This window comes from Chanodichthys erythropterus, chromosome 6 (genome assembly GCF_024489055.1).
Source record: "Chanodichthys erythropterus isolate Z2021 chromosome 6, ASM2448905v1, whole genome shotgun sequence".
In the NCBI taxonomy this organism is placed as follows: domain Eukaryota; kingdom Metazoa; phylum Chordata; class Actinopteri; order Cypriniformes; family Xenocyprididae; genus Chanodichthys; species Chanodichthys erythropterus.
The window spans coordinates 6,083,112-6,101,370 of record NC_090226.1 but is presented as its reverse complement, the minus strand read 5'-3'; the positions used below and the strand labels follow the sequence as shown (position 1 = coordinate 6,101,370).

The 18,259-nt window shown below is 33.9% G+C and overlaps 2 protein-coding genes across 5 annotated transcripts in view; both read left to right on the top strand.

Annotated features, from left to right (window-relative positions):
* The first annotated feature begins 520 nt into the window (after positions 1-520).
* Positions 521-8,095, top strand: LOC137021442 (uncharacterized). Of its 2 annotated transcripts, XM_067387872.1 has the most exons (8): positions 521-865; positions 2,784-3,068; positions 3,842-3,889; positions 3,998-4,139; positions 5,090-5,115; positions 5,515-5,565; positions 5,784-5,867; positions 5,938-8,094. In XM_067387872.1, exons 1-8 carry the CDS (start codon positions 811-813, stop codon positions 6,033-6,035), a joined length of 789 nt encoding a protein of 262 aa, XP_067243973.1. In that variant the 5' UTR covers positions 521-810; the 3' UTR covers positions 6,036-8,094. The 2 variants fall into 2 exon arrangements, with proteins under 2 accessions (XP_067243973.1, XP_067243975.1); XM_067387874.1 differs by lacking the exon at positions 5,090-5,115 and having other exon boundaries at positions 3,998-4,072; positions 5,938-8,095.
* Positions 8,096-8,186: 91 nt separating this feature from the next.
* The window catches only part of LOC137021439 (uncharacterized), a 61,133-nt gene continuing 51,060 nt past the window's right edge, over positions 8,187-18,259 (top strand). The window contains exons 1-10 of one of the 3 annotated variants that reach the window (XM_067387868.1): positions 8,187-8,308; positions 9,203-9,487; positions 11,505-11,561; positions 11,652-11,702; positions 11,823-11,888; positions 12,113-12,190; positions 12,323-12,341; positions 12,588-12,639; positions 12,803-12,872; positions 13,821-14,526. In XM_067387868.1, the coding sequence (XP_067243969.1) occupies positions 8,254-8,308; positions 9,203-9,487; positions 11,505-11,561; positions 11,652-11,702; positions 11,823-11,888; positions 12,113-12,190; positions 12,323-12,341; positions 12,588-12,639; positions 12,803-12,872; positions 13,821-13,852 (765 nt within the window). In that variant the 5' untranslated portion in view covers positions 8,187-8,253 and the 3' untranslated portion in view covers positions 13,853-14,526. Of the gene's footprint in view, positions 8,309-9,202; positions 9,488-11,504; positions 11,562-11,651; positions 11,703-11,822; positions 11,889-12,112; positions 12,191-12,322; positions 12,342-12,587; positions 12,640-12,802; positions 12,873-13,820; positions 14,527-18,259 lie in introns of those variants that run through there. The other 2 variants (XM_067387866.1, XM_067387865.1) reach the window with 2 other exon arrangements.

Below are 18,259 nucleotides of genomic sequence, written 5' to 3'. Positions count from 1 at the left end.
GTCCAGGCCTCGTCCTCTCTTCCTTCACTGTCGTCATTCCTCCTTTTATGCTTCCGGAGCTCCTCTGTGAGAGACTCAAGGCCGGTGCCCCTCGCAGGTGAAGCTCATTATCTCTCGTGTCACCGTTCCCTCACGGCTCTCGCCCGCCCTGCTCGCCAGTCTGTTTGCAAAGCCTGCACCGAAATGCGATCAATAGGCCTGGTGTCAATAAAAGCTTTTATTGGACTACCAAGAAGGTGTTTTTTAGTTTTGAAACGTACAGGATATTCTTATAGTACGATGACCTCTTTTATATCAAAAGCTCAGGAAAAAGTTGATTTCTCAATTCATGACCCCTTTAAGCTGCACCCTTGCCTGCACTCTTGTTCAGTCGCTGTTGTTTTACATGTGTTTGCTCAACCTTTCTGATTGTTTTTGGAGTTATAATTAAACTTGGAGTTTTTTGGAACCTGGTTCTTTTCTCTTCATCGGTCCACCTGCATACACCGTGACACAAACGGGGTACATTTTTAAATTAAATTTTTAGCCCAATGATTGGATTTGTCCATTTAAACCAAATTAAAGTTGAAACAACCCAGCATTTTTTATAGTATAGCCAACTTTTACAAAACTACCTTTTTGTCTTTGCCAGTCTGTGATCTTATAAAAAAATGTTACATTTGCCCCAGATCTGCTGTAAATGTGGTCACATGATGTACGTTCATCTTCTTAGAACTGACTGCACAAACTATTAAATGTTTCCTGTGGTCTAATGTGTTACTTCCTAATTCATCCATTGTGTGAGTCTCGTCTCTTTTCTCACTCGCTGTAATGGAGTTGTTCATCTTCATTGCTTTTCAGCTTCTTATAGAGGTTCAGTCTAACAGTAAGTGATCTCTGCTGTTTAATGTCGATAAAATACAATATGTCCACATATTTAATGAAAAAACTTTAATTGTCAAAAATAATTCAGCATGAATAGCCACTCTAGTATTTATTAACATCTGCACATTCATATGAACACTCAATTCTGAATGTTACTTGATATAGGCAGTTGAGAAAATGCAGTATACTGAAGCTTGTTTCTGACATGGCGTAAAAAGTTTAAAAAGTAATTGCAACTTTTTATTTCATAATTCTCTTTTCATTTCATAATTTTCTTAGAATTGTGAGATATAAACTCCCAATTGTGTGTTATATTTTTTTTTGGTGACAGAAACAAGCTTCCATAGTGCAGTTATTGAAAATAATAACTAAAAAAAACAGATTTTTTTCATAAATTAAATTAATACAAACCCCTCATGGCCTACATTTTACCATTCATTGTGCATGGCTTTGTAGGCTGAGTTTCAATTAGTTTAAAGGTTAAACTAAACCATGGAAAAAGATGCATGTAAACGTGCTGAAGTGTTCAGATGGGCAGCTGTAAAATCACCTGATCAACTGTTAAACACAATATACTGTTGCAAGAAAAAGTATGTGAACCACTTGCAGAATCTGTGAAAATGTGAAAAATTAACAAAATAAGAGAGATATTACAAAATGCATGATATATTTTTATTTAGTACTGTCCTGAGTAAGATATTTTACATAAAAGATGTTTACATATAATCTACAAGGCAAAAAAAAAAAAACAGTATTAAGAATCAATGGTTCACATACTTATGAATGGGGCCATTTGAATAAATTCAGCTTTTTTTTTCTTTTCTTTTTTCTTGTGGACTATATGTAAACATATTTTATTTAAAATATCTTACTCAGGACAGTACTAAATAAAAAAATAACATGCATTTTGTAATATCTCTCTAATTTTGTTAAAATTGTTCACATTTTCACAGATTCTGCAAGTGGTTCACATACTTTTTCTTACAACTGTACAATCACACGACTGATAAACCATCATCTCAAGTCAAAAAGTCAAGTCAAATTTATTTATATAGCGCTTTTACAATTGGTAATTGTTTCAAAGCAGCTTTACATATTCGAAGCACAGAAAAAAGGGAAGTGGTTAAAAATAAGCTGTACAAGCAAGCGTGGTAATATGTAACATATACAAGATGGTGCTACATTAAGTCAATGTCGGCTGACTTCCAGGGGTGGAAAAAAACCCCTAGGAGAAAAACCCAGCGTGCTAGCACTGGGAAAAAAGTCCTAGGAGGGAAAAAACCCCTTGGAAGATATATATAATATTTGTAAATGTATATGGAGATCACATTATACATTTTTATTATAGAGATTAAAAATAGATTATATATAAATATATGTAAGCGGATACGGGGATTAAAAATCTGAATTATAGATGCAGCCAGAATTGGATCTTTAGGCCCATTGTCTCCTGGGCTACGTTGTAGTCAGGTCCAGACACAGGTTCTCCATCTGATCTAGATACGGCCTGGATCCAGCACCCGGCAAATCTCAGGATAAGCAGAGAGACAGATATTAGCGTAGATGCCATTCTTATTCTGATGTACAGGTATATCTAGTGTTATAGGAAATGTTCTCGGTTCCGGCCGACCTAAATATTGCAGCGTAACAATCCTTTAATGGATTTGAAAAATGTTAATGTATTGATAATGTGTTATGTGTATGCAAGAGCAAAGAGATGTGTTTTTAGTCTAGATTTAAACTGACAGAGTGTGTCTGCTTCCCGAACAATGCTAGGAAGATTGTTCCAGAGTTTAGGTGCTAAATAGGCTCATTCTCCTGCTGCCACAGATTTCACTGCTGTTCTTCTGGTTTGGAAACTGTTATTGCAATGTTTATTTTAATTTATTTTATTATTATTAATTATCTGACTTAAACAGGTTCACTTCAGAAACCCTTCATCAGTGTTAATGGCGATGGAGTCCAGATCAACATAGCCTGTGAAATACCAGATCCAGTCAGAGCTGATTTCACCTGTAGTCTCTACACTGAGGATGATCTTCTGCACTCTCAGAGGAAACAGTCTGGAGAACGTCTTTGTGTGTTTTATGTAACTCCTGGTGAACTCTTCACACGATCAGTGAACAGACAGCTGAGCTGTGATTATTCACTCAACACTGAACCTGAGATCAGATCACCGGGCAGTGACACAATCACCGTCAGAGGTGAGGACTTTTTACTGGAATAATTTTTTTTTTTACAGTTTTAATCAGAGACACATGTAGAATTCTCAAGCCAGTTTGATTTATGAAGGTCATTAGAATATTATGAAAGTTTGATTAATAAAAAAGTTAGTATAGACAAACAAAACACTTCTGGACACTTCTGGATGGATATAGTTGAATAAGGTTAATCATAATCCTGTGGTAACAGTGGGACTCACAGGTCAGTATCATCATGAAGTCAGAAACAACAGTTGTGTGATGCTGTTACTGAATCAGTACAGTGATCTGTGAAATCCGCACATAATAACTTGTAGGTCCTTTTCAGACAAACGTTTAACCATGACTTTGACAAATGAGCAGTCTGATAGATTTAGACAGGAAGGAAGTTGTGTTGAGTTGATCATGTGGTTTAGACGTCAGAGAGACAGTGTCAGACGCATCTATGGAGGCTGATGGAGTCATTCTGTTCTGCAGCAGCTTTTGAACTCTGTGACTTTACAAAAATTAACACGTTAATGTCAAATAAATGTTGAAGTCAGAAGTATTTCATTTATTTCAGAAATATGCTTATTAATTATAACTTGATTAATTATTTTTACACAATGAAACTAGATGGAAATGTGTGTTTTTAACATAAATAGAAGAGAAAGAACTTAAAAACTGAGCTCATCATGTCAGCTCTCACTCACTGGATCTCAGATCAGTATTTGGACAGAAGGTCAGAGTTCATCTGTGAGAATAACCTGCTTCTACACTGTGAATTTTGTCACCAGGTCAAAAATCATCTCCTCACTCTGATCCAGTGACAGTGAAAGTACAAAGTAAGTTTTTTATTAATATATTATTGTGAACCAATATGTGTGATGCACTTAAAGATTTGCAAATTATGTAAAATGACTCTATAAAATGCTGATAAATTGTCTCTGCAGGTTCAACAACAACCACCACAGCACAAACTACTACAATCGCCACAGCACGTCCTACAACAACAACAAGCACAGCACGTACTACTACAACAATAACCAAAGCACATCCTACTACAACACCGACAACAACAACTACCACTGCACACTCAAAAAAATAACTTGTTGGTCTAACTTAATTCAATTATGACACCTATTTCCACACAGTTGAACTGATTTATTTGAACTTAAGCTAGGTTAATTGTACTAATGAGTGAAATTCATCCTAATTGAATGAGATCATTTGACGTATTCTGTGTATGTTTCCTGAACATAATTCATTCTTGTTGATCCAACCAGTGCTTTGTTTTTTTTGTTTTTTTGTTACCATCATGGTGAAGATGTGCGCTTGTGCTTAGGTTTTGAGTAGCTGTTGTACACAGACATACATGTTTCATGACCATTGAGAGGAAAAGCTGTATCAGCACACCATATGTAGACTGTGTAAATTTTGTGCTGGCCCTCAAACTAATTTATTTATATTTCTATAAAAACTAAACTAAAATAACACTTATTCATATGGTAAGTAACATTTATAGCATGCAAGTAATGATCAGATAAAGAACTTCTCATCACTGGCTTGAACACAGTTAATGCTCATTGAGAACAATATAAATTTGTTTTACGTAGCCACCTAGAGCCTAACCAGAAGGTCTACACTTCAGCATAATGGTAACCTCAAAAAATCGACATAACATAAACTCTTTTAAATGTCAAATATAACTGAACTTCAAACTTTAAAAGGTATTTCCCTTTACTAAAAAAACACATTAAACAGCACTTAAGTTCAACATTTACTGTCCCAATCTTTCCCTACGCAAAGCATGCTGGGAACTAGAAATCCACTGCCCAGGTTCAATCAATGCAACATAAATGATTCATGTAGTCCCAACACAAATGGTTTAGGTTGACCTAACATTTTGCAAATTTAATTTCATTTAACATAATACAATTGAGTGCGAATGCCAATTAAGTAAAAAACTAAAGATTTGTGTTGGTTCAGCTTATTTTATTTAAATAAAATGAACAAGCAGCTAGAATCATTTTTTTGAGTGCACAAACTACTACAACAGCCATGACAAGTAGTAAGTTACCGATAACACCATTTCTGGTTACTGTAAATTTGATAAACAATTCCCTTCTGAAAAATGATTACGCCATTGAAAAGTAGACCGCCATTCCATGTCACCCCTGACAACAAACGAGGCAAAGGAAACCATATTTAAGTTAATTCACTCTTCTTCAGCTCTAACAGTCACTGTGTAAAATTAATATGTTGGATGCAAAGATATGGCTGGGATCCATTTTCCAAGGATCTGTCCATCTGTAACTCATAGTTTTAGTCTCTGAAGATAAGCAGGAAGTACACAGAGAATTCAAAAAGACGAGGCTCATGATTGTGCTGCTTTTTTTCAACATGGTTACTAATAGTTTATGAATTTCAAACATTCTTTTTACTATAACTATAAATGTTTTGTCTGCAGTTTCCATTGTAACCTCTACTCTGCCAGATATCAGAAGTATGTCAGGACATGGTATGTATTTACTGTAGAAGCCAAATTGTCAAGCAAATGGCAAAATTGTTTTGCTCCAGTCATACTGGATGAACATTGTGTGTTTCACCTAATATGTTTGCCTATTTTAGTGTATTTTTACATATACACGAATGTACATGAATGTTTGAATGTTTTTTCAAACATTCAATAAAAAATCTGATATAGATATAAACATGGATTATTTTTTCTTTTGTCAGTCTCGTGGCTTTCAGTAGTGCTGGTTTTCACTGGTGTTGGTTTATTTCTGTCTGGACTCATGGGATTCATCTGTCTCTTTAACAGTAAGTTTAGTTCTGCATAAACTGAGCTCCATGATATAGAAACATGATAATAAAGTGTGTATCTGTGCAGGTTCTGATGATCTTCTCACAGAGGTGAACTACAGCTCCTGCCAGGTGGAAACAACATCTCTGTTAACTTCCTCTGTGTGCTCCAAAAAACATGGATGAACCGCTTCATTTCTTCACTTGTTGCACCTCTAAAGAGAAAAAATAATTTGTTCAGAAATAATGATAGTAGCCTATATTTACATTATTTAGCCACTGTAAAAAAAAAAAATTATTGAAATTTTAACTGTAAAAATGCTACAGTAGAAAACTGTTAATTGTTTAACTGTAAGTTCCTTACTATGTATACGGGGGAAATTCGAATAGATCTAACATATAATAAACAACATCTAAAAAGTTACGATGCTAAAAGTTCAGTGCAAAGGGAGATATTTTCTTTTAAAGAATTCTGTTTCACTTTAAGATAGTTAACTCCACATCAGCTACATAAATTCATCAACTAACCCATTCAGAAACGTCCTGTTGCATTCTACATGTCACTTCTTCCTGATTCTCTATAATTGTCCGCTGCTTGTTTGAAACAGTTTTCTGCATTTTCAGTGAGTCTGCGTGAGATAATTAGTGCTGCTAACAGGAACTCTCGAAACTCCACCCTCTTCTTGAGAGCAGCTAATTTGCATTTAAAGGGACACACAAAACGGAGCTTTTTTTGCTCACCCTCAAAAAGTGACAAATTTAAGATGCTATAAAAAAATATCTGAGGTATTTTTAGCTAAAACTTCACATACACACTCTGGGGACATCAGAGACTTATTTTACATCTTGTAAAAATGGCATCATATGACCCCTTTAATTTTGTAATAATTATGTTTCTTTTGAGTTTTTTATATTAGGCCTACAAAAATTAATGTTTATTGCATTATTTTAGTGTGTGCGTGACACAGCGTTCACGTTCTATATATTAGTATTGACCTCAGCTTGTGGAAAAGCTACTTGTGATGAGCTTTGATTCATCATGTGACTTTCTCTTTACTGCTAGTGTTATTATGGTGGATGTCGGTAGATGTTAAAGTACAAAACAGATTTTAGTAGCGTGGCCTTGCTAATTCAGCAGAAAAGACTGTTGGATTTACTGGTTTAATATGTATATACAATTTACATGTTGTTCTATAAATTTTTACTGCATTTGTACAGAATTATTCTGGCAACCACAGCTCTGTAATAATGACAGGATTTTGTTCAGTGTTATTTTCTCTGTTAAACAACTGTCAGTTCAATGAGCAACTGAACCACTTGACTTTTGTCTGCTGCTTTTATGCATCAAATAATAAACATGTATCTGATAAAGTGACCACTGAGTGAATAATGTATTCCACATTATTAATTTTGATATTATAATCTCATCTTTCTTAAAGTCTATTAATAGTTCAGTTATTTTTGGCACATTTAAATGTTATACTCCAAAAATGCTGGGTCGTTTCAACCCAAATTTGGGCAAAAAATTGACAAACCTAACCGCTGGGTTAAACCGGCAGGCAGGGTAAATAATGCTCAGAAATGCTACAGAGTAAAGAAGACCTCATAATGATGTGTGGTGAATGAGAGTCTTATATAGTCCGGTTAATGTGCTGGTGACTGGCAGGGAGGATTATGGGAATTGGAGTCTGGGAAGTGACAAGAACATGACACTCTCTCTCTCTCTATTTTTTTTTTTTTTTTTTTTAAATGTTGCAGTTTTCCCAAGCACAACACAGTGAGACTAATGAATGTAGGACAGCTTCTTTATTATTACTTTATTATGTTTTATTTAAACTTAAAGAACAAAAATTTCACAGTGTCCCATAACCTTCAAAGGCCTTAATTACCAATAGCCTATATATAATTGTTGTTATATAAAAATAAATTTACAAACAACAAATACTATAGATACAAATAAATATATAATATCAACAATATAAATAAACTTGTTTTTCAGCTACAGTGGTCATTATTTACAATGTATACATTTATTTAACATCTTTTGTTGTTTTATTAACATTAATGACAAATATAGGCTGTTCTTAATGACTTGCCTGGTTAAATAAAGGTGAAATAAAATCCAAAGGTTGGGTTTGCTCATAATTGACCCAAATTTATGTTGAAACAACCCATCATTTTTTTTAAAGTGTAACTTTTACAAAACTACCTTTTGTCTTTCAATGTCTGTGAGCTTATAAAAAAATGTTACCTGTGGCCCAGATGTGCTGTCCATGTGGTCACATGATGTACGTTCATCTTCATAGTTCTGACTGCACAAACTATTAAATGTTTCCTGTGGTCTAATGTGTTACTTCCTAATTCATCCATTGTGTGAGTATCGTCTCTTTTCTCACTCGCTGTAATGGAGTTGTTCATCTTCATTGCTTTTCAGCTTCTTATAGAGGTTCAGTCTAACAGTAAGTGATCTCATATAAAATACAGTACGTTTACATTTTTAGTGAAACGTTTAATTGTCAAAAATATTTCAGCTTGTGTGATCAGTACATGTTTTAGTAGAATTTTTTTAAAAATACACAAACCTACAACCTCTCTGTTTAGGGCATATTACTTCATCATGAAAATTTTATTTTAAACTGATTGCAATTACCAGATTAAGCCAATATTTGGGTATAACTAGAAATATGAACGCCTATGTTAATTGGACTTGATCATGTAAACACTTTATTTGAAATATCCACTTTATTTATATCTACATGTTCATTTGAATGGAATTCTGGGTGTTACTTGATTGAGAAAGTGTAGAGTTGAAGCTTGTTTCTGACATAGAATAAAAAGTTAAAAAGGTAATTGCAACTTTTTATTTCTCAATTCATGATTCACAATGTTATTTTTTTTCTAAGAATTGTGAGATATAAACTCGCAAATTAAAGAAAGTCTGAATTGTGAGATAAAAAGTTGCAATTACCATTTTAATATTTTTATTCTGTGCCCAAACAATAGTGCAGTTATCAGAAATATTAAACAAAACAGTTTTTTTTTTTCCCATAAATGAAATGAATACCCCTCATGGCCTACATTTTACCATTCATTGCAAACACGTAGGCTATGAGTTTAAATTAGTTTAAAGGTTAAACTAAACCATGGAAAATGATGCATGTAAACGTGCTGAAGTGTTCAGATGGGCAGCTGTAAAATCACATGATCAACTGTTAAACACAAAATACAATCACATTGTTCTCCTGCTGCCACAAATTTCACTGCTGTTCTTCTGGTTTAGAAACTGTTATTGCAATGTTTATTTTAATCTATTTTATTATTATTATTAATTATGGATTATTTGACTTAAACAGGTTCACTTCAGAAACCCTTCATCAGTGTTAGTGGCGATGGAGTCCAGATCAACATAGCCTGTGAAATACCAGATCTAGTCAGAGCTGATTTCACCTGTAGTCTCTACACTGAGGATGATCTTCTGCACTCTCAGAGGAAACAGTCTGGAGAACGTTTTTGTATGTTTTATTTAACTCATGGTGAACTCTTCACACGATCAGTGAGCAGACAGCTGAGCTGTGATTATTCACTCAACACTGAACCTGAGATCAGATCACCGCGCAGTGACACATACACCATCAGAGGTGAGGACTTTTTACTGGAATCATTTTTTTACAGTTTTAATCAGAGACACCTGTAGAATTCTCAAGCCAGTTTGATTTATGAAGGTCATTAGAATATTATGAAAGTTTGATTAATAAAAAAGTTATTATAGACACAAAAAAACGATGAGAAAAGCTGAATGATATGGTATCTGTATTACATATAGTGCACTTCTGGATGGATAATATTTATAAAGACCCATTCAATAAGCTGTATAATAAAACACTGAAAGATCAAATATACTAAAGATAAGAAAGAGTTGAATAAGGTTAATCATAATCCTGTGATAACAGTGGGATTCACTGTAGGTCAGTATCATCATGAAGGCAGAAACAACAGTTGTGTGATGCTGTTACTGAATCAGTACATCTTACACTGAATAACTTGTAGGTCCTTTTCAGAAAAACGTTTAACCACAGCGTGGATTTGGCAAATTAACAGTCTGATACATTTAGTCAGGAAGGAAGTTGTGTTGTGTTGATCATGTGGTTTAGACGTCAGAGAGACAGACAGTGTCAGACGCATCTATGGAGGCTGATGGAGTCATTCTGTTCTGCAGCAGCTTTTGAACTCTGTGACTTTACAAAAATTAACATGTTAATGTCAAATAAATGTTGAAGTCAGAAATATTTCAGTTAAAATGTCTTTCTGAAATATGCTTATTAATTATGACTTGATTATTTATGATTTTTACACAATGGCAATAAAATGAACAGGATGGTGAAGAATGTCTTTTACATAAATGGAAGAGCAAATAATACAAAACATAGTTTTAGTCTCTGAAGATAAGCAGGAAGTACACAGAGAATTCAAAAAGACGAGGCTCATGATTGTGCTGCTTTTTTCAACATGGTTGCTAATAGATTATGAATTGTTTTATGAGTTATGAATTTAAATATTTTTTTCAAACATTCTATTTATTATAACTGTGTTTTTTTTTTCTGCGGTTTCTATTGTAACCTCTACTCTGCCAAATATCAGAAGTATGTCAGGACATGGTGTATTTACTGTAGAAGCCAAATTGTCAAGCAAATGGCAATATTGTTTTGCTCCAGTAATACTGGATGAACATTGCATGTTTCACCTAATATGTTTGCCTATTTTAGTGTATTTTTACATACACTGTAAAAAAAATCCCAGTAAAATTTACGGTAAAAAAACGGCAGCTGTAGTTGCCAGAACTTTACCGTAAAAAATACAGTAGCAACGTAAAAAAGAAATCTGTTAAATTTACGGTAAAATAACATATTTCATTAACTGATATAATGTTAATTTACCAACCTAATGAAGTACTAATATCTGTTTTGTACCTTAATAATACACTGACAGTCACCAAACACAGTGGTGATAAGATTCAAATAATGAATCAAAGCTCAAGCAGATTTTCCACAAGCTGAGGAGGACTAATAAAGGTGCACACAGTGTCATTCACACACACACTAAACACCATCATGGTAATATGCATGAAATTTTAAAAATGCAATAAACATTAATTTAACAACATTAGATGTAACATAAAACCCTAATGTACATAACAGATTAGAAAAAAATGAGAAAAACTAAGAAGAAACAGAGTTATTTAAATGAAAATATATCAAATGTGAAGTGTCACGCAGGGCATTGTGGGAATGTCAATTTACGTTTTTTCACTGTAAATTTTACAATGAATTGTTATTTTTCACTTCCAAAAACTGTTAATTTAACGGTATTTTACCGTAAAATTACATTAAATGTACCGTTAGATCTATTACAGTTATTCACCGTATATAGTACGGAAACTTTCTGTAAACCAATTAACAGTTTTTCACCGTAGCATTTTTACAGTCTTTTACTGTTAAAATTACGGTCATTTTTTAGAGTGTATATATGCATAATAAAAAAAGATAATCCACTTTCCAATTATCTGTTATCATTGTTTTAACAGTGTTTAGTTCAGTATAATGTTAAGATTTATGCCAGTCTTTGTAAAGACCATTTTTAATTTAAAATCAATTTAAGATGTTCTTTCTGCAGTTTCATCAGCAGCGTCCACTCAAAAAACAAAGACAAAAACGTGTGAGTAAAGTTTAGTGTATCTGACAATAAAAGTTTTCTCTCATAGTGTTTATTGTAATTCATAGCTCTTTTTTACCATTTCGATTTCAGCAACAACAGCTGTCAGTTCCACCACTGAAACCTCAACATCCACCAGAACTGGTAACGTTCATAAATATCAGTAGAACGCCATATAATGAACATTCTTTTTACAGTGACTCCAAACACTGAAACTGTTTATATCCATCATGTATTATATAATTTGAGTTCTTTCTGTTTCAGGAGTTTCTAGTGTTCACACTTCAACAGCTGATCCTAAAGATCATCCACTCACACCACTACACAGAGGTTTATTCTAAATCTTTTTCTTGCATATCTGAAATGATTTGACTATTGCATTCTCTTTCAAATCTCTGTAGAACATTTATTTCTTTCCATGCACACAACAAAAGTAAAATAAATCTACAATCACATCAATTGTCAGGTGGACTGATGTATCTAAAACACTCATGTTAATCATCATAATGCACATAAACATGGATTATTAAAGTGTTGGTTTTGTTTTGACACAGAAACATGGTTTATAGTTCTGGTTTCCACTGGTGTTGGTGTCATTCTTACTGGATTCATCTGTCTGTGTCGGTTTGCAAGTAAGTAAAGTTTATAATTGTTCACTCCATGCTGTTCAATATAGAAATGATCATGTGACTTTATCATTAAAACAACAAAATGCTGTAGAGGAGTAAAAATTGAACATGATACAGTAGCTCATTGTTTTCTAGGTAAAAAAAGAAGAAACCCGTAAGTTTTATTTAGTTTTTTATGGTTTTAATTTCAGTTTTCATAACCCTAATTAATTAAGGTTAATTAGGGTTATTAAATATAATAACCCTAATTGTAGGTTTTATTTTATTTATTATTTTTTTTGCAAAAAACAAAACAAAATGTATTTTTGTAGTCTATGAGCTGTATGTGCAAATGTTTATCACCTTATCTGATATATACATGCATGAAAAGATGCCATAAAGATCAATATTTGATTCTTAGCAATAAAATGAGATCAGTATCATCAGATGTGCCCAGTCAAGGAATTGGTATGGTGAGTATTGCAATTAATCTTTTCAATCACTAAAATATTATCACTAATACATATTTATCACTAAATAATATTTAACATCACAAATAAATATTTATAATACCATAATGAGTATGAATGGCTGAAATGGACATGACCTTAATAATTCTTAATGTTTTTTATTTAGAGTTCTGGACCTGCAGAGACATATTCTCTGATCACTTATGTACCAGCCCCATCTCAGCCCATATCTGTGGGTAAGAGAACATCATTGTCAGTAAATGATCTCAGATAGCATGAAGCTTTGTGTCAGTTAAAAACACCAGATCAGCAGATCAGCATTATTAGCCACATCTTCTCATATAGGAACAGACTAATTTATGCCAAAATGAGATATTTTACATAATGTTTACACTGTACAATAAAAGTAGCAGTAATGAGAGGCTGTAAAGCTTTTAAAATTACAAGTGTCAATCTTTGGGGGGGGCTAGACCAATATGGGGGTGCTAAGAAAATAATCGATATTCATGACATCAGAGTTACAGTACTTCATAAATAAATTCAAATATTATATTTTAAATTATATTTGGCCAAAGAATAGGCATATTCAAAGAAATAGATATGCTTAATACAAGTGACCACAAGACAACAACAAAAAAAACTTTTACATGCAAAGGTGAATGACTTCAGCACTGGAGAGTGATAAAATATTCACATGTCGCATCTAAAAACATGTGGTGTCTGCCGTTGCTATGAGCCATGAAGATGAAAACGTTTCAGCAAAGGATAAATTAATTTCTATCCCTTGCATTAGCTCTACTACTAGATATATTTATGGAGATGTTAAATAAAAACCCATCCTGTACAGCTAGGATCAGGTGTTCGTCCATCTCGGATGAGCTTTCGATGTTTTGTTACAGAAAGGCCAAAGCTGATCAGTTGGTTCTTGCCACATGACCTGTGGTGCGCTTGTGGCATAGTTTTTTCATCTCGCTGCGCTTGGAAAAAATGAGCGTGTCACTTCCTACCTGCACTCTTGTCTTCTTTATCATTTCAACTGCTTGAGGGGGCTAAACATGGGCTATAGCCCCCCCCAACCCTGGTGTAGCGCCGTCACATAACCAAATGAGACGTCATTCATGAACAGAATATACAAACACATTTATATTGTCTGTCTTTTTAATCTTTATTTCTTCTTCTTTAAGAATGTTTACCACCTGTACTGCACGATCCCTGACAAACCAGTTCAGTCAAACGCAGCAGATCAAGTCTACAGCTTGGTGAAGATGCACTGATGAGCTTCAAGTTTCATTATGTATTCATTATAAATAAAGTATCTTTACTTGCTTACAAATCATTAATCATTTAGTGTTTGGTGTGTAGTGCATTGTGACCTCTGTGACCACAGATTTTCTCTGGCTCAATACTAGAAGTGTTTGGGATTCAATAAGCTGAATTAAGAATGAAAAAATGTTTTTGCACAAACATAATTTCAATATATTTCTAAAGAAAATTAATGTCTGCCGAGTGTTTTATAATGGATGCTGGCTGAAGAAGTGTGTTTTGGAGGTGTTTGCAAGGGTCAGTGGTGTTTATGTACAATGATTCCCACAGGATTTTGTGAGACTATGAGGGGTGAATCTATGTCCATGTTGGAGGGCATGTCCGATATCTGGTGCATTTAAGGGCTTTTCAACACTGTGGTTAACCCTGGGTTAGTCTTTATAAACCCCTTCTCTGTAGGGCTAGCACAGTTTTTGCAGTGTTTTCGCATTGCGGTGCCAAACTTGTGCTTTCTGAATTAATGTAGTGTTAGAATGTTACAACTAGAGCCAATGGGTGGAGCTTGATGTCCGGCTTCCCCTCTCTGGATGTAATGGGTGGAGTTTGAAGGTCCAGCCACAATCTAACCATAACCCTATCCCTAAACCTCACTATTACATCCAGAGAGGAGGAGCTGGAGCTGGACATCATTTACAGTGAACACCACTTGTCATATTCACTTGCTTTAGACAGTCACAGAAACACTGTGTGCTGTATAAACAGTAGTTTCAGCATTTTTGGGAAAATGTGACGATCGGAGTGATGAAGAGACATTTCATTCTTACCTTAATAGTCTGGAAGGTCCATTTAGGATAAACTTGGAACATATCACGTTTGTCCAGTCAGTGACCCTGACAACTATTAAGTGTGAAAAGCCCTTTAGAAAGCAAAATTAATAGCTTCAACCCCTTTTTCACTGAGAGTAAAAAGTTTTTGCATTGATTTAAGAACTGGCACAAGAACCAGCACCATTTTTGTTGAAAATAGATAACAGAGAACAGTTGATAAAACATGGATTAAAACTTTTAATTGTTAAATATTTATTTCTAAAATGTTTGTTAAACGAGATTAAAATATGCTGTATTTCTTCATTCAAAGGATGTATTGTGTAAACACAAGTGTAGTACTCTAACCTCATACATTAACAAATGTATGAGGTAAAAACAAGCTAGTATTCCTGTGAAAATGAAATACCATAAATGAACCCATTACCCATTAAATGAACCATGAAGAACATCTGACTTTACATGAATCATTATATCAGATCAGGCATTAGAATTAACACAGTTACTGACATTATCACATTACTTTCAAGTCCATATCGTAAAACCGCTCCTGATTGTCTATCTTCATATCTACGAAGATAGGCACATTCCAGGATCAGTCGTTTGCTGGGCCTGGTGTCAAGTGTTTTCAGTTCTGAAACTTCCTCTTATATATCAAAAGCTCAAGGAAAAGTTGATTTCTCAATTCATGAGCTCTTTAAGCTGCACCCTTGCCTGCACTCTTTGTTCATTTGCTGTTGTTTTACATGTGTTTGCTCAACCTGTCTGCCTGTTTTTGGAGTTATAATTAGATTTTTGATCCTGGTTCTTCTGTCTTCAATGGTCCGCCTGCATACAGCATGACACAAACTCATTTTTAGAGTGTACTTTTACAAAACTACCTTTTGTCTATCCCAGTCTGTGAACTTATAAAAAAAATGTTACATTTGCCCCAGATGTGCTGTCTATGTGGTCACATGATGTACGTTCATCTTCATAGAACTGACTGCACAAAGTATTAAATGTTTCCTGTGGTCTAATGTGTAACTTTAATCCACACACTGTGTGAGTCTCGTCTCTTTTCTCACTCGCTGTAATGGAGTTGTTCATCTTCGTTTCTTTTCAGCTTCTTATAGAGGTTCAGTCTTACAGTAAGTGATCTCTGCTGTTTAATGCAGATAAAATACAGTATGTTTACATTTTTAATGAAAAAAAATGTTTAATTGTCAAAAATGTTTCCGCGTGTGTGATCAGAACTAAGCAAACGCATGAACCTACAAACTCTGTTTAAGGCATATTAGTTTTATTTCATCATGAAAAAAACATTAACTGATTACAATTACCTGAGTAATGCATATATTAATTGGACTTGATCATGTAAACACCTTATTTGGAATATCCACTGAATTTAGTATTTATTTATATCTGCACATTCATATGAACATAATTCTGCATGTTACTGAAATAACTGCAACTTTTTCAATTTTTTTTCTTAGAATTGTGAGATAAAAAGTTGCAATTACCATTTTAATTTGTTTATTATGTAGCAGAAACAAGCTTCAAATTTTCAAAAATGATCAATTAAAAAAAAAATTTTTTTTCATAAATTAAATTAATATGCAAATCCTACATGGCCAACATTTTCCAGTCATTGTGTAATTTGGTGCTGTTGCAAAGACATATGAGTTTAAATTTGTTAAACCAAAAGATGGAAAATCAAATATATCAATCAACATTAACTGCTTTTACACAATAAACTAACAAGACATTAATAATCCATCTGATTCTCCTGATGCCATGTGACAGTTCTAGGTGAGATATTTTACTGCTGTGCTTCTGGTTTGAAAACTGTTATTGCAATGTTTATTATTATTATTATTATTATTATTAATTATGGATTATCTGACCTAAACAGGTTCACTTCAGAAACCCTTCTTCAGTTATAATAGTGATGATGTCCATCCCATCATATCATGTGAAATACCACTTTCAGTCAGAGCTGATTTCACCTGTAATCTCTACACTGAGGATGATCTTCTGCACTCTCAGAGGAAACAGTCTGGAGAACGTTTTTGTGTGTTTTATTTAACTCCTGGTGAACTCTTCACACGATCAGTGAACAGACTGAGCTGTGATTATTCACTCAACACTGAACCTGAGATCAGATCACCGCGCAGTGACACATACTCCATCAGAGGTGAGGACTTTTACTGTAATCATTTTTTTTTTTACAGTTTTAATCAGAGACACCTGTAGAATTCTCAAGCCAGTTTGATTTATGAAGGTCATTAGAATATTATGAAAGTTTGATCAATACAAGAAAAATTCAAACAAACAAAAAATATGAGAAAAGCTGAATGATACGACTGTATTTGTGTATTACATCTTTAAGGCACTTCTGGATGGATACTCTTTATTAAGACCCTTCAATAAGCTGTATAATAAAACACTGAAAGATCAAATTTACTAAATATAGGAAAGAAATGAATATGGTTAAAGGCTTTATGGGATTGTGATTAAAGGGTTAGTTCACCCAAAGATGAAAATTTTGTCAATAATTACTTACCCTCATGCCATTCCAAACCTGTAAGACTTTCTTCAGAACACAAATTAAGATATTTTTGATGAAATCTGAGAGGTATCTGTCTTCTCTATAGATAGCAATTTAACCACCACTGTCAAGGTCCAGAAAGGTCGACGTGACTGCAGTGTTTCAAACTTAATTTTATGAAGCGATGACAATACTTTTTGTGCACAAAAACAAAATAAAAATAACAGATATTTGGTGTCCGTGTTCTGATGTTAAACCTGGAAGTGCTGAATGTAAACAGTGTAGGAGAATGACACAGAAGAGAGGATATTGTTGAATAAAGTCATTATTTTTTTGTTTTTTACAAAACTACCTTTTGTCTTTCCCAGTCTGTGATCTTATAAAAATGTTACATTTGCCCCAGATGTGCTGTCCATGTGGTCACATGATGTACGTTCATCTTCATAGAACTGACTGCACAAACTATTAAATGTTTCCTGTGGTCTAATGTGTTGATTCCTAATTCACACACTGTGTGAGTCTCGTCTCTTTTCTCTCACTGAGTTGTTCATCTTCATTACTTTTCAGCTTCTTATAGAGGTTCAGTCTTACAGTAAATGATCTCTGCTGTTTAATGCAGATAAAATACAGTATGTTCACATATTTAATGAAAAAACTTTAATTGCCTAAAATAATTCATCATGTGTGATCAGAACATGTTTTATTAGAACTGAGCAAACACATGAACCTACAACATATGAACCTTGATTCTGCTTCACATGTGAGTAACACTGGGTTTGAGTGTCATTGATTGTCTGGAGCTGCTGTGCTGTTGGCGACAAACAACAAACAATTGTTTGTATTTACTCTTGTGTTCTGTACGTTCATTTTTTGTTCTTCCTTGTCGTTCGTTCATCATCGTTTTATTTTTTCGTAAAGCGTTTTGTTGACAGACATCAGACATCCACTCGCATTGCGTGTGTAACAGAGGCCAGATAGTGAGAGTTGAGCAGGTAAACCACTGCAC

Excerpts from the sequence above, each read along its gene's own strand:
- LOC137021442 (XM_067387872.1), top strand. The coding sequence starts at position 811 with ATGGAGTTGTTCATCTTCATTGCTTTTCAGCTTCTTATAGAGGTTCAG. Across the intron at positions 3,890-3,997 it reads AGTGACAGTGAAAGTACAAA|GTTCAACAACAACCACCACA; the intron begins GTAAGTTTTTTA and ends TTGTCTCTGCAG. Across the intron at positions 5,868-5,937 it reads ATTCATCTGTCTCTTTAACA|GTTCTGATGATCTTCTCACA; the intron begins GTAAGTTTAGTT and ends GTATCTGTGCAG.